The sequence below is a fragment of the Neodiprion pinetum genome, chromosome 6 (assembly GCF_021155775.2).
Source record: "Neodiprion pinetum isolate iyNeoPine1 chromosome 6, iyNeoPine1.2, whole genome shotgun sequence".
In the NCBI taxonomy this organism is placed as follows: domain Eukaryota; kingdom Metazoa; phylum Arthropoda; class Insecta; order Hymenoptera; family Diprionidae; genus Neodiprion; species Neodiprion pinetum.
This window is the reverse complement of record NC_060237.1, coordinates 8,906,130-8,920,831: the sequence shown is the minus strand read 5'-3', so window position 1 is coordinate 8,920,831 and position 14,702 is coordinate 8,906,130. Positions and strand designations below refer to the sequence as shown.

Here is a 14,702-nt window from a genome sequence, read left to right as displayed (position 1 = left end):
ATACATATATATGATGAATAAATAAAACACTCATTATTAGCATTTTTTTTTTTTTCGCGCTCAATTCAAGAACCTTTGAAACCAGAAAAAGGTATTGCTGATTTACCAAGCATTAAATACCCCCAGGAATAAAAAAAAGTGATCTATTCGCATTTTATTGAAACAAGTGATACCTTGCTAGCTACAATCACTCTACTTTTCTTTCGCATCGATTCTGTACGTCATTATTTATACTTATTACATATGTATAAATATATAATCATGCTGTGTTACAGCAATTGAACACTAGTTGTTCAATGATTAAAATTTATGATGTAGGCTTAAAGATATTGACAAATTTCTTTCATATCGGGCTAAAATCTCCTAGTCTACTGAAATTTGAAAGGTATTAAATTTTGTCGTTTTATGTATCATTCAAAACATGTTTGAAAATATATATCGCCCATGATTATTCGTTAACTAACGATCTAAAGGCAATTGACGCTCGCCTTACCTACGAAAAATCGTTCATTGTAATTAATGTTTAGTTTTGTCGGTTGGGTAGTTGCTCTGCGCATGTGTGCCGCATGTCTATGTAGAAAAATTAAATTCAAAAATATTTTCCCTTTGTTATTCACAGACCACTTACTGTAACGTAGTCTGTACTAATAAAATCGCTTACGAATCTAAGTTTGTTTGAATTATTATTACGTTAATAATTTTGGAAAATATCTATAATCTTCAATGCTACGTTTTACTTTGCATTTGAGCTAAAAGTTGAACCATTGTTTAGAAATTTAATCAATGTACACGAAATGTCGGAAATAAAACTTGACAACGAGAATGTTTCAACAACATTTCGAGCTTTGTACTTCCATTCAATAGGATGAAAAAGTGGAAAAAAAGTCCGTATTTAAATTTATAATGAATGTAAAAAATATATTGTCCAAGAAGAGCTTGGAATATTAAACTTATAAATGATAAATTTAATATTAATATCGTCTCACTGAAAAGCAGTGTTGTCTATTGAACAGAAATCTAGGATGAATGAAAGGTGTGTGTGAGAGTTCATTGAGAACGATGTTTTCAAAAGGGGGACGGATAAAAAAAATTGTTCATTTTTTCTTTAAATTTTATTTATAAAACTTTTTTTGATCGATTTTTTTTTAGAATAATATTTACTTCTTTTCTGGGCTGTATGGTTGTTCCAATGTGGCTGAAGCTGATGTTGTTGTAGATGTAGCTGTTGTGGCGGGCCCTGCATTTGTTGCATGTTACCACCGCCACCTCCCCCGTAGGTGTAAGCATGGTGCATCATTATGGGCGTCATACCCACTACATATATCATAGTTTATCGTTTAGGACTTTCGTTAAAGGCTAAGACCTATATGTCATGGGTAAAGAAACAAAAACAGCCTTTTTGGAAAAAGAAAAAGAAGAAGCTACTTGAACGTAAGTTAATCGTATAACAAGGTGCCTATATATTACTAGTGGTACTCTCAAAACAACAATTTACACTCAATTATCCACACCCGATCCTCAAGATCCATGCTATCCTTAAAGGGCTGCAGTTTCTTTTTTACATGTGTGTTAATGATTTCCGATCACACCTGAGAATTACTTGGGGACAGTTTTTTCTCAGATATCAAGAATGCAGAAGCTAGCCACCGATAGCGAGCTGTTGATTTACACAAAGTTCTTACACATGTTGTATTTTATCGCTGGATAAGTGTCAGAAATTGTATGTAAAACCGTTTTTCGAATTGGCAGCTAGCTTCATCATCATAAAATAACAAAGGGATAAACGGGATTTCATTTTGACAAATGAGAAAGGAAACACAAGTTCAATGGGACTATGATTGATACTGAAAAAACTTGATTTTAAATACAAAGGACACTGGGACATAAATCAAAGTTAAAACTATCCGAAACACCTTTTAGTAACTTCATTATTCACATTGAGTAGAAAAATGAACAAATGACCATTCGTCACAGTTGAATACAAGTTTTAATCGTTTGATATTTAGGACAGTTAAAAAAATTATACCTGAGAGGTGAATTACATGGAAAATTAGGTGAATAACGGTTAGATAATGTTACAAAAGGTTAGGAGGTCATTGGAGATACTGCAGGAAGTTGTTGAAGAATTTTGAGAAATTATGAAACTTTTATTGAGATTAATTGAATATTGATTTAGCCCTTAGATTTGCCCGACAAATGCAATTTGAGACTCTACACCTTGGAAAATGATCACGTTAGTAAAGAAAATAATAATTGCAGCCTGACTAAATTTGTACTTTTCTTATTCGGAAATGTTAACTCGATATTAGTTCCTCAAAATGAATCATTTCCCAAATAGTTGAATAGGAAAACAGTGACATATTATTAGCATTATTTTGATATTTTAGTTATGTTTTGTGAATTCGGGCAACTAGCAATGCAGTGATTCCACAGTAAATAAAAATAACCAGCAACTTGTAATTTGTGAGTTAGATTTACCATCCGCATGATGCACATGTATTCGCAGTAGTATATCAAACAAATATATACATGTATCGCATGGCGCTTTACTTTGCTGAACAAATGTGACAACATTGCCTTGACTCAAAATTTAAGAAACGATTATTTCTTGAATGAATAATTAAATAAAATACGGATAAATACATTGGAAAAAAAAAACAACAGAGTGAACAATATTTGTAAGACTTAACATGCCACAGAACTGTACATCAACAATATTATTGCATACTTCCTTATTTTATTCCAAACCATCGAAATGCATATAAAACTGTGTAATAAATGGTCACTGGTGAAATGTATTAAACTGCAAAAAAAAAAAAAAATTGAAATATTTTTTATACTTTCAACCTATCAAACATCTACACACTGGCATTGGTGTGTTTTGAGTAATCAGGAGCTGCGACTTTTCCGTGGGATTATCAGAAAAAAATTAACTAGATACAAGATTCAATTCTGGCAGAATTTTACAGGATTGCAATACATAGATGTGTCAGAGAGTTCGAAATGAAATTCAACGGATATTGATGCGTGTTGTAACTTTTGCCTCTTGTGAAATTTATAGTGTGTTTACTTTGCAATGTTCCGACTTACTTAAAATTTGGCACATTTATAAGATTGAAAATTTTCAACTAATGTTTTTCTGATGCAAAGAAAATATTAAATAATGAGCTACTTTCAACCTCACATCTTATTATTCAAAAATTTGATAGAAACAAAAATGGACTAATATAAATTTGGAAATATCTTCAATCACACATTATTCTCCAATGATCATACTCTTATAGTGTTTCAGTAAAAAAATAACTTATTGTTAGAACATCGACAAACATGTCCGTGCTAAAAGCATGCCTACATTGACTAATTCAAAAATTGTATCGACGAGGCCAAAGTTAGTAACATTAATGTGTCAAAACATTGATACAAAAATTACTATTTTGCACCTTTATAATAACTGAAAAAGTTGAATTCACATAATCTGAGTTTGTTGATTCTGTATTAATAGTTAACTAAATTTTAAGTAATCCTAAAGTTGCAAAATGACGAATTTTCCCGAAGATGCATCATTACAATAATGTTACAAACTTCCGCCTGATTTGTACCAATGGTTCTGTCAGTAAAACTGAAATAGTAGAGAAACGGAAGAAGAGTTGGAGAGGGGAAAACGAGCGAGAGAAAGAGAGCACAAACCATGTGGCTAAATACTAACATTCTGTACCCTATTTTGAGATCATGCAAATTCTCATCAATTAATAGTCTACAATTTGCTAAGATATAACATTTAAAAGGCTGTTTCTGTTAGGAGTTTTGTTACAATTTAAAAAAAAATGATAAAATTTTTTTTTTATGTACTTTCCTAAGGTACACAGGAAATATTAGGAAAAATTAGGTAAAATAAGAAAGAAGAAATTTCAAATTTCCCCAACTTATAGCCGGAGCAAATTGCATAGATTTATGGTAAGAAACGAGTAAAACAATAGTATTTATGGTGATAAATTAGACAAACGTGAGGGTAATATAAGTGAAAAATAAACAAGATAATAGTAAAAATGAACTTTGTTAGTGCGCATGCAGCTGTCTAGTATTCGCTTATAATATCCTCAACTCTTTCGTATGTACAATATTTTGTTTCTTCTCAATTACCATGCACAAACCATACTATCTACATGTGCTAAATTTTTGCAGTATCAAGTAAATCACTCGGTACATAGAGTAAGTTGACAACGTAAAATGAATCATAATATTCATTCATGCAAGTAACGAATACGAAATTAGGTTTCTTAAAAAGTTTGGGAAATTGTGACATCAAAAAAATTAAAGAAAAAAAAACAAAATAAAAAATAAAAGAAGAAATTATTTAAATGAAAAGATTAATTTACAAATAGTACAGAAGTGAAAGGTTCTTCTTCCAAATTTTAGAAGAAAACTTTGTTGTGATCCAAGGTTTGTTGGCTAGAAGACAAGTCAGCTGTACCGTAAGCGTTTTAACTTTTATCAGATTTATGCAAATCTCAACAAAATTATCAAGCAGAAAACCATCAAGTTCATGTATTCTGAATGAAAATTTGACAGGTTTGTTATTGTTTTGATTGCAAACTACTAGAAACTGCGAGATCCAACGTAACGGTCGATATCTGGTTAACACAACAATGTCTAGCTGTGACCATAATTTGCAAATTGAAAATATTTCATTCATCATTTGATTCAACAACTATACTAAGAATGAATGAAAACGGTATTGTACTATTTTTAAGTCTCAACTACTTCTTGACGGTTTCAGCATCGCCCCGAGAATTAAATTCACAGACCGCTTATGAAAATTTAGTTCAGAGTTATAGTTTTTGATGTCTGACGTGTCACACGTACAATTTCCCAGCTCTAGCACCACTTTAGCACATTACAGCATTTCACTCTAATCAGTAATCAGGTAGAATTCCGAACTCTGTATGAGTTAAATTGTAACTCAATTATCAGCTAAATTCCTAACGTCAGCCTCACACTTATGTCACATTGAATGAACGGATGAAGCAAATGATTTGCTCCCAGTGTTTCCCGTGCACATTATTCAAGGTTTTTGCATTCAAATATGATGCGTTTGAAATTCAGAATACTGCTGTGTACAGTAGAATGTCAGTGCGCGGTTTAGTCTAAGCAAGAGCTGATGTTAAACGACGATCTTGGACTCCTTGTTTCAGTTTGAGGTGGTCGGGGTAAAAAATAGTTATAGCAAAGTACAAATGACATCGTTCATCAAAATGTGATACGGTTATCCTATGGTTGATCGATACTTGAGTTGATACGAAATAAAATTTTGACACAGACTGTTGTTGTAAGGAAGATTGTGAATTACGAAATTTAAAATGAATAAGATGAATGAACGCATGTTGCAAGTATTGAGTACATTTCTTGGAATATCGATATTCCCTAATGATACAACTGAATTTCCAACGTTTTTGATGAAGGATGTAACCTCTACCGCTGTGACAACTAAGTTTGCTCTGATCAACATCAGACCACGAGAGACAGAGTCTGATGGGTACAGAATTTTATCCAATTTTAGCTTGAAGGATCGGTGAACTGCTGTAAGAATGAAGAGAACACCAGTGTTATTAAACTGATTGTCAATGAAACGTAACGATTGATAAATTTGTGCATACGTCAGACATCATTGTACTAAATCTCACGGGAAACTGCGTAAAACGAAACCAAGAGCGTAAAGCAGTTCGTGGCGGTAATTAAATAAAACGCAGGAATGGAGAGACGAGCGAAACGAGACTTTATAATACGAAAAAGTGTCGGGTAACCGAAGATTACTTCTTTCCCCCCGGTATGCTGAGTAAAAATATCGACCAGGATCGAGATCGTGAATGAAAGTTGATTTGTTTTCGTGAAACGTTGGTTGGTAGGTTTACGTCAAAACGCTGGCGGTACGCCTCCTTTTCCGCGAGGCAAACAGGCAGGCAGGCAGGCAGGCTTCGGAAGGCATGGTTTTCACGGTATGCCCTTTAGGTTAGTTTGAGATAATGTTTGAGGAGCGGTATTACATTTTTCTAATCCTTCTATCGGACAAATGTTTTACCTGACGAATCCGAGGGCCCCTGGAAGGGGTCCGCCAATTTTGGCCGCTTGTTTGGCGGGCCGTCCACAAGATGATCGGCCATGTCTCGCGGCCGCCTGTTTACGCTTGGCACACTAGGCACACTACACTAGTTTGAGGGATTCGCGAAATTTTTCGTTATATTTTGTGGGTATTGGTATTTGATTAGTTGAAAACATAATAACCGCGGTGCGTTGAGGCGCTTTCCCACAGTTCGACGTCCCGGGCGTCCCCGAACGCACATAATTAACCATTGGACATCTTTCAGTATCACCCCCAATATATAGGTATCACACACAAGAACAACTTGACAAACTTGAGAGAGCGCAAACTGGCTACGCGCACGGCGCTAGCGATATCCAAGCTCGCTACTACTGCTGCCCGCTGGCACCATCTTTCACACAATGATAGGCGCGCGAAATCACCGTAAATTATCCAAAACTCTATCGCTTACCCCTGACATTTTCACTAATTTCGATACAATTTTTATCCCCGCACTTATCGCGATCGAAATATCGGCCGCAAGCCGGCCCCGCGGTACCGAAATTCACCGTAGAAACGATCGCCCGAGTTCCGCACCGCACAAGTATCGGCTCACGTAAAATGGCGGCTGGCTGTTGATGAAAAGTTTTTCTACGCTTGTCAGAAAATGCCCGACTGGCTGGCTCGGCTCGCTCCGTCGTCCGTGTGGCTAGCGCCTCCCTCCCATTGGTCCATCCTGTCACATGGTAACAACCGAGCCGTTCATTGGCGCTCCGCGATCTCGCACGAACTCCGTTTCTGACGTCACGCCGTGCGACGAAAATCTCCGAAGGCGGCATTACCGTATCACATCCCGTCGGTCACTCGCCCTAATCGCGCTCTCCGTATACAAATTCAATCACCTGCAAGGTTCGCGTATTCGTATTTCTTCAATGAAAATTCCCATCTATGCATCAGGACTCGATCTCTTCTCAGTACGAACGAGTTCGATTTCACTCCACGGTCAATTCTGTATAGAGTTCGAAATTACGCCTACCATCGGTATAACTAACTCATGGCATTGTTTGTTTTTCGTACGAAAATCATCGAAGAACAGCTCGTATGAGTTATGTTCTGTGTTTCAAGTTTTACGTTGTTTGATCGCTGTTTTGAGGATCAAATAGGTACATCTCAACTTTTTCAATCCGAATCATTACTCTCTACCTTGTAACTGAGGTAACACATCATTCTCCAGAAATAGTCGAGTACACGATGTTAGTGAGCTGTCAGGTTAGGTTAAGAAAAAATATTGTGCCACCATTACATACAGCAATAAATTAAACAATTAGAACGATTCACAACTACAGGCTTTTGTGAACGCTGACTTCTACTCTTATTCCACGCAATCATATGTGAGGTAATTTATACGTAAGTGAATTATGACAAAACCTGTTGTTGTTTGCACCAGGAATCAATGTTATAGTGCATTAACCAGTTATAAGACAACTATAGTTCGGGGTTGACACAAAGGAGTGAAGATTACGACCTGTCTCTTTCTTTTTTTGAAATCTGTACGTAGAACAGTTAGTTCGCAATTTGGTTAAAACAAAGAGCAGGGCCCCCATTATTCGCCCGATTCAAGCGCCACTGGACGGCTGTTCAAGGTCGCGTCAGAATGTCAGGTTCCATTGTCTCGAGAGTTCCTTGCTGCATAGTTTCGATGCAGTTTTGACGCGGGACGTTCATGATATCGAGCACGTGTAAAAATGTTTCTATTTCATTGTTATTTAGGAGGCATGAAGTAAAGCGTACAATCGGCCATAAGTGAGCCTGATTTGTCATCTGTCGACTTTCTGGTCATACGTATGTTACAAAGTGCATGAATCAAACAGCACTGCTGAATGCAATGTCAGAATGAAGATCAAGGCGCGAGCCGAGCCGAGCCGAGCCGAGCCGCACGCGACGTTCAGGCGCGGCGGCAAATCGCACCAAATAATCTGTGAAACGTTTTGATGGGAGTTCGGAGAGAGAGCGAAAGAATGAGATGACGCCGTGGCAGCAGACACCCGCGCTAGTTACGCTCGTCGACGGCTCTTTGTTGGGATTCCGGAGACGAGACACCTGCGTTTGGCCATTGCCCGTGTTTATTATAGCCACAAATTGATCTGTTACTCCAGAATTTACTTCGAATCCTCCCGTCGCATCGTCTATAATTATAATTCACGCGTCTTTTTCTTTTTTTATTCCTTTTCCCCTTTGATTTGCATGAATTACGTTATTTTCATACTGAAATTCTTCGGTGTGGATAAAATATGATTCCACAGTGAATGATGAAGGTGCGCTGCGTTGAAAGACGTCGTTTATCGTTCGTGTCGCTACGCAACATTTCCGAAGCTACAATTTAATTGACAATAAACTTTTATCATAATAATTTAAGAAAGGTTCAATATCACGATTGTGTCAGTCAGTTGTTATTTATGGTTAAAATCTATGCGGGCTCGTTTTAAATATTACTCGTCGTACGTAATGTACAGGATACGTGAAATATTATTTTTAGCTTGAAGAAATAGGACCTAGCCGTCGCTTCGATTGCATTGAATTGTGTAACAGTAAAAGAATAAGTGCCAATCTTTGATTATTATTTTTGGTAATGTTTGATTCCTGGCTTTTACAATTTATTGGCCAACACATTCATGAAATCCCGTCTGAAATTTCGATCCCCTGCAAATACACAACTAATACCTGTATAATTTTCAGGTGAATCTGAATGATATTTTGTCTATTGTAAACTCAATCTTTGACGATTTAATGTACCATTATTGAATATCATTATTCATTTCATCAAAGATATGTCGCATTACAGTGTGACTCATCGTCAAAATTTGTTGAAATATTAATTATTCTATTTAAGGAGGGTCGCCGACCGTGAAATACGTTTGCTTTTATAAATAGTTCGGTTCAAAAGATAAATTCAATCTAAGCATGCCAGAAGTAGTCTACAATCGAGGAGTCAATATTTGGTTAATAATCGCTGCTTGTGAAGAGAAATGAAACACTAAAAGTGGTGATAGAAGTCTCGAGAAAGTCACGGCAAGTATATATAATGAGTATCATAAAATCACGACGAAAAAAAATGTCGAAAAAATTCAAGGCACTTGAGTCGAAGTTAGAGCACTTTCAAAATACTGTATGTATTTTTATGAGGGACAAGCTTCTTCGACTACAGGACAAGGAGTTTTGAATAATATTTACTCGCGATCGAATTTGTTAAAATTCATGGAACTTTAACATCAAATTTTTCCAATAAAAAATAATAAACGAGACAGTTGTTGAGAATTCTGGCATCATTTTTAGCGAAGGTGTTTGACCTCGGTAAATTCATATTTCAAATAACGAATTTGGATAGAATAAATTTTCTACTCGAGTTTAAATCGTACATTAAGTTCTATATTTGTCAAAATGAATAAAGATAATTAACAATATTACAACGACAAAATTATTTAACGCATGTAAGGTATTCGGCGCTTTAAAATCTAGCTATCCTAGAATTATTTTACATCCATCGACATTTCTGTAAGGCTTTCCTCTATTTTGACAATGGGATGTAATCTTCGAAGAGCATGTTTGACTCCTGGCCTATCGCGAATGATGAAACCTTACATATAAATTTAAAAACCAGCAGGATCTTGCCGGAACATTCGGAAAGAAAGGCAGAATGATGTTAAAAAGCGCAAATAAATTATAAAGTTTTGAATTTTGGACCTCGGGAAAATTTTCATAATCTTCAAGAATTTCCACGCAAATATATTCACCTGTGAGAAAAGTGTGTGATTAAAAAATTTATTTAATTTTCCTGTGAATCGCACGACATGTTTCTCCCAGGTGTGAAAAGATGAAGAAAATTGCACGTTGATTGCGGTGACAATCAAGCTGACAAATACACAGGATACTCAATTTTTGGGTACATCCATTACTATGGCATAGTAAAGCGAGTGATGATGCATAATTACGATGTGTATAGCAGGGAAAGGCTCTTTGAGTTCAGGTCGTTCCCACCACTTTTTTTTTGCCACCGAATGAAGGAAAGATAATTATTTGTTCTGGCCCTGCCTCTCACCACATGCAGAAACTGTACGTGGAGATTTACAATTTCGAACGCGACTCGATACACATCGTGCACTTGGTCACTTCTTACACTCGGAGCGTATAATATCATTTTTGCATACTGTAAATTTCAGCAGTACGAAACAGAGATGCGCTATTAATTTTTTACCGCATTCCACAAAATTCTCCAATTCTCATATATTCGATAAAGTATTTTACTACAAGCATAAATTTGTACGAAAAGACGCATACGAAAATCAGAGTACGGATCGTAAGGTCCATTTTCTGGTTTTTCGGTGTTTTGTTCTTCTTCACAATTGTCAACTCCTGACTATCAGAGGATTTTTTTCTAGGAGTGCAACGAGCTGAAAAGAAGTGATTGTAGTTTAGAGATAAATTGCTTTTAATCTAACAAGACGTATTGTATCTTGAAGCGTTTGATGTCTATTCATTCACTAACGTTCAATCGAATATATTATAACAGAAGCTCTCGTCAAGAATGTTCAATGACAATGAGACGCTGACAGGAAGAAACATTCTGGGAATCCTTATCAACGCAGACTGTAGACGATTACTCTTGACACCTTGTTATATAATGCAAGTCGGCTATTTCTTAAAGGATGATACGAAATGATCGCGGTGCCAAGTTTTGTCACATTGCTGATCAAACAACAGAACCATTTATCGTTTTATATCGAATAAATGCTGCTGCGATAAATTAATCCTGCACCATTCTGAAGAATAATGTTATTCGTCCCTTAAAAAACAGTTATAATCCATTGACTATAATCTGTATTCTATTGTGAGTGGAAGTTACGCAATGAGTATAATTACCTCTGAAGAATGTTGGAACAAGTTACAGGCCTTCGTTCAAATGCCTCTCACAGGAAAGTATAAAGTGAAGACGTGCACCTAATATTACACATGCATGATCAATCATCGAATCTGAAATGCTGGCGCTTCGATTTTTGTGATTCAAAATTATTAACAATGTATTTCTATGGGATATAGTAGATTCTTTGACGTCTGTATAATTGTAAACAAATTTTTTTGGCCTTGCATCCGTACTTGACAGCTTTGTTTTCATATCTAAGACAATGGCGTATTCGTCGCGAGAAACCATGTTGGAAATTGTTCATTTCCTGAATATTATACTGTATTTATGCCGTAAAAGACGTATTCGTCATTCTATCCCTGCTAAAAAGAAGAAAAAACTCCGATTTCTGAAACACTTTAAGAAAAAAAAATGCAGCAAGCTTCGATGATAAATGACAGTTTTACAGAATAACAATATTTATATGAGAAACATTAGCGATGTCTCTAATGTCTTTTTTCGAAAGATCCGAGTTTTTCAGAGAAGTCTTGGTATTTTTAGCGCATTTTTCTCCGACAAGGATATTTGTATTTGACAGTTTTAGTTCATTCCTTTCAGGTTTCAGTTCTAGTTATAATACATTCACTCTCAACATGATAGGTATATTATTCGTCCGGGCTGTATCGTCGATAATATATGCCTATCACGTTTTATGCTCGAGTATACAAAATTACGAATTAGTTTAGCGAAAACATAATCGTACCCTACATTATTCATTATACAAGGACGGGAACATCAAATTATGCAATATTTACTGAAGTACAATACATGAGTAAAGAAATTGTTTTTCAATTTTTAATAAACTTTTTACAGTGTTGTAATATTTCTTAATGCGTGAATCATACGTATTGATACACGTTTAAATTTTTCTTTTAGTACAACGTGAAGTGATAACATGGGTAATACAACGACTTCCGGATTTTGCTTTGACGCAATAAATTATAATATTGAATGCTTGACAAGTCGTTCTGTGCCAATAACAATATTTTTACGCAGTATACGCGGTACGAGTTGACCTATTCCGAAAAGTCATTGACACACACGGTTTGTGTTGCGGTATAAACAGACACATTTCGTCGTCATTTCTTCTGCACGAAACCCCTCCGTTATGTATCTTACATACACATGCATGGAATTAATTAGGTCAGTCGATATAGCTCCGCGATGTTTCGAGAAAGTATACAAATCGGATTCCCGTAACGCGGCAGATGATTCGCTCAAAACAATTATCGTGCATCCTTACGCACACTAATTTTTCAACTATTGTTAAATATTTTTAATGGTAAAACATATCTCTGTGTACAAATGTAATATATCTAGAACGCTGACTCGGACACACCTGTATTAATAATTTACTCTGGATATACATGACGAAGAATGGGTATCGGGCATTTTATAATAATACAAATAACTTTATATTACAAGTTATTCACCTATTATTACCATATAAATGGCTATTATTAATCGTTTGTGTTTATTCGAACATGAAGGGAAATTATTATAAGTGTCCTGTTACAGTTTCATCAGATGCATCCATTATACTTATATAGCTATCTTTACAGGATTACTATACTTTCAGTGGGTCAATCCACAATCGCAATATAAAACGTAAATTGCAATCAAAATTTGTACCCTTGGACTGAAGTAAGGATTTTTGAACTCACCAACAAAGCCGCGGAGAAAAGAAAAATATTTTTTACAGTAACGAAAAAATGGCAGGTACCGTAAATGAGCCAACCCAAAATCTTTCTATATTCACAGAATGCTTATTAATTATACAATCACTCCCTATAGAGGATGGTGCAGCTACAAAGCGAAATATTATAGAAGATTTCCTCGGTACGTATTTCGGTTTTACATTTTCTATACGTTCAAATTTTGAGTTCTGGCATTTATTTTTGAAAATGTTTCCAAGTGTCCTTTGGCACATTACATTACATTCCTATGCAGCAAATCGCGATACAGAACAGATACTTCCAACGGATCTTGAAGGGGTCCGGTACGAGTTGACTTTGTAAGACTGTTCAAATCGAGGTACCCTCACGATATAATTATTATACTGTAAGAAGTTCAATTTTTTAGAACCGAACGGAAAGGGTCGGTAATGTGCAAAATATAATAAAGATTCAGTTCACGTGCAATGCTCTCATTACAAGGTGTATGCAGACACGGAAATGAGGTCCAGACTTCCAACATACCTAAGGCTGAATGTAAAAAGTGCAAGATTTCAAGAGCCGCTATAAATTTGTTTTTCTTTTTTGCCAGTATAGTACATACATAATTCTGTACAATTGCTGATACTCATGGGCGATAAACCAAAAAAAAAGGTGTAATAAAGCCTGAAACTTTGATTGTCAGAAGAATTTACATTGTCCAGAAAAAGATCACAGTATGATCGAATTAGTATTTTCTCAATTTGTAGAAATTACACACGTCGACTCTTGAGGTACTCTGACATAAATAGATATTAAGAATAAAAGTTCTAAAAAAGTAAAAAAAATATCCGTGTGTGAAAAAATCAGCGTTTATTTGAATGCGGGGCAAGACGAAAGCGCGTAGATCGGAGTTGTTCTTGTCTTTTACCCGCTTAGCCTTAACAACTAGCCAGGGTTTATCCCCAATCCCAAAAGGTGAAAGCCCAACTGGCAGGGATGACACTTGATCGATCGTCTCACCCCCGACGCTTTGCCGTCGCCCCCTTCGAGCGGCGCGGGGCGCGCGGTAGAAAATTGTTGTGTGCGTAAACGCGGACCGCAGCGATTACAAGAAGGTAGGTATAACGAAACAGGGACGAAAGATGCCTACGCGTACCGCCGCAGCCGCAACCCGGCCGACACCGAAAGGCGCGGACCGAGCTGAAGTTGGCGGGGAGCAGAGGCATTTTGGTCGCGTGCCGTTTCCTCCCCCCCAAAGACGCAGCCTTGCGAGGGCGATTGGACACGATTGGAGATTGGTGTCGGCGTGGGACGATCGTAGACGCGGGCCTCACAATCAGCTCGGCTCTCCTGTCGTTGCGCACGTCGACCTCGACGCGGCGCACGCTTGGTAGAAATTTCTAACGTGGTAGGTATAAGGAAGAAAATTGTGCGCGGAAACAGACGACGGAATCGTATATACAGTTTCGAATTTATTCTTGGAACGATAATGTTAAGTATGCCTGAAACTGATGGCATTTTTATAAATAATGTTATTATTTTCAATGAAATTTTTTAAGAGGAAACAGATTGACGGTAATAATAAATCTGTGGATAAATGCAGATAGTCGGAGGAACGTAACTATAACGGCTATGGCTCCCAATATTAACCGAAACGCGGACAACGCTTAATAATTGAGGATTTTAGGTCACCGCGAGTATCCGGGGGAGGGGGAATATCAAACCATAATATGATCAGCTCCATGGATAGATGGAATTAAATAGTACCCTGTTATCAATTGTTATTAGAAGTTTTTCTCTTCACTGATTACAAATTGGACAAAGGAAAACTGGTTTGATAATTATTTTTGAAAATTTTAAGATTGAAGGTAACGGGTTGAGGTCAGAGTTATGATATTTTAATCATATAACTGTTTATAAAACTTTGTAAACAATTTTCAAAATTATTACTTTACTCTAAAAGAAGGATCAAAAGGACGGTATAGAGAAGAAACCGACTCACTACACATAGAAC

At 36.4% G+C, this 14,702-nt stretch overlaps 1 protein-coding gene across 6 annotated transcripts in view; it reads right to left on the bottom strand.

Annotated features, from left to right (window-relative positions):
• Positions 1-6,751, bottom strand: part of LOC124221012 (CREB-binding protein) — a 35,400-nt gene extending 28,649 nt beyond the window's left edge. For 5 of the 6 annotated variants that reach the window (XM_046630585.2, XM_046630587.2, XM_046630586.2 and 2 more), the window contains exons 1-2: positions 6,077-6,751; positions 1,162-1,314 (exon numbers count right to left, since the gene is read on the bottom strand). In XM_046630585.2, coding sequence (XP_046486541.1) covers positions 1,162-1,314; positions 6,077-6,158 — 235 coding nt within the window. In that variant the 5' untranslated portion in view covers positions 6,159-6,751. The remainder of the gene's footprint in view (positions 1-1,161; positions 1,315-6,076) is intronic. The other variant, XM_046630590.2, reaches the window with a different exon arrangement.
• Positions 6,752-14,702: the final 7,951 nt, after the last annotated feature.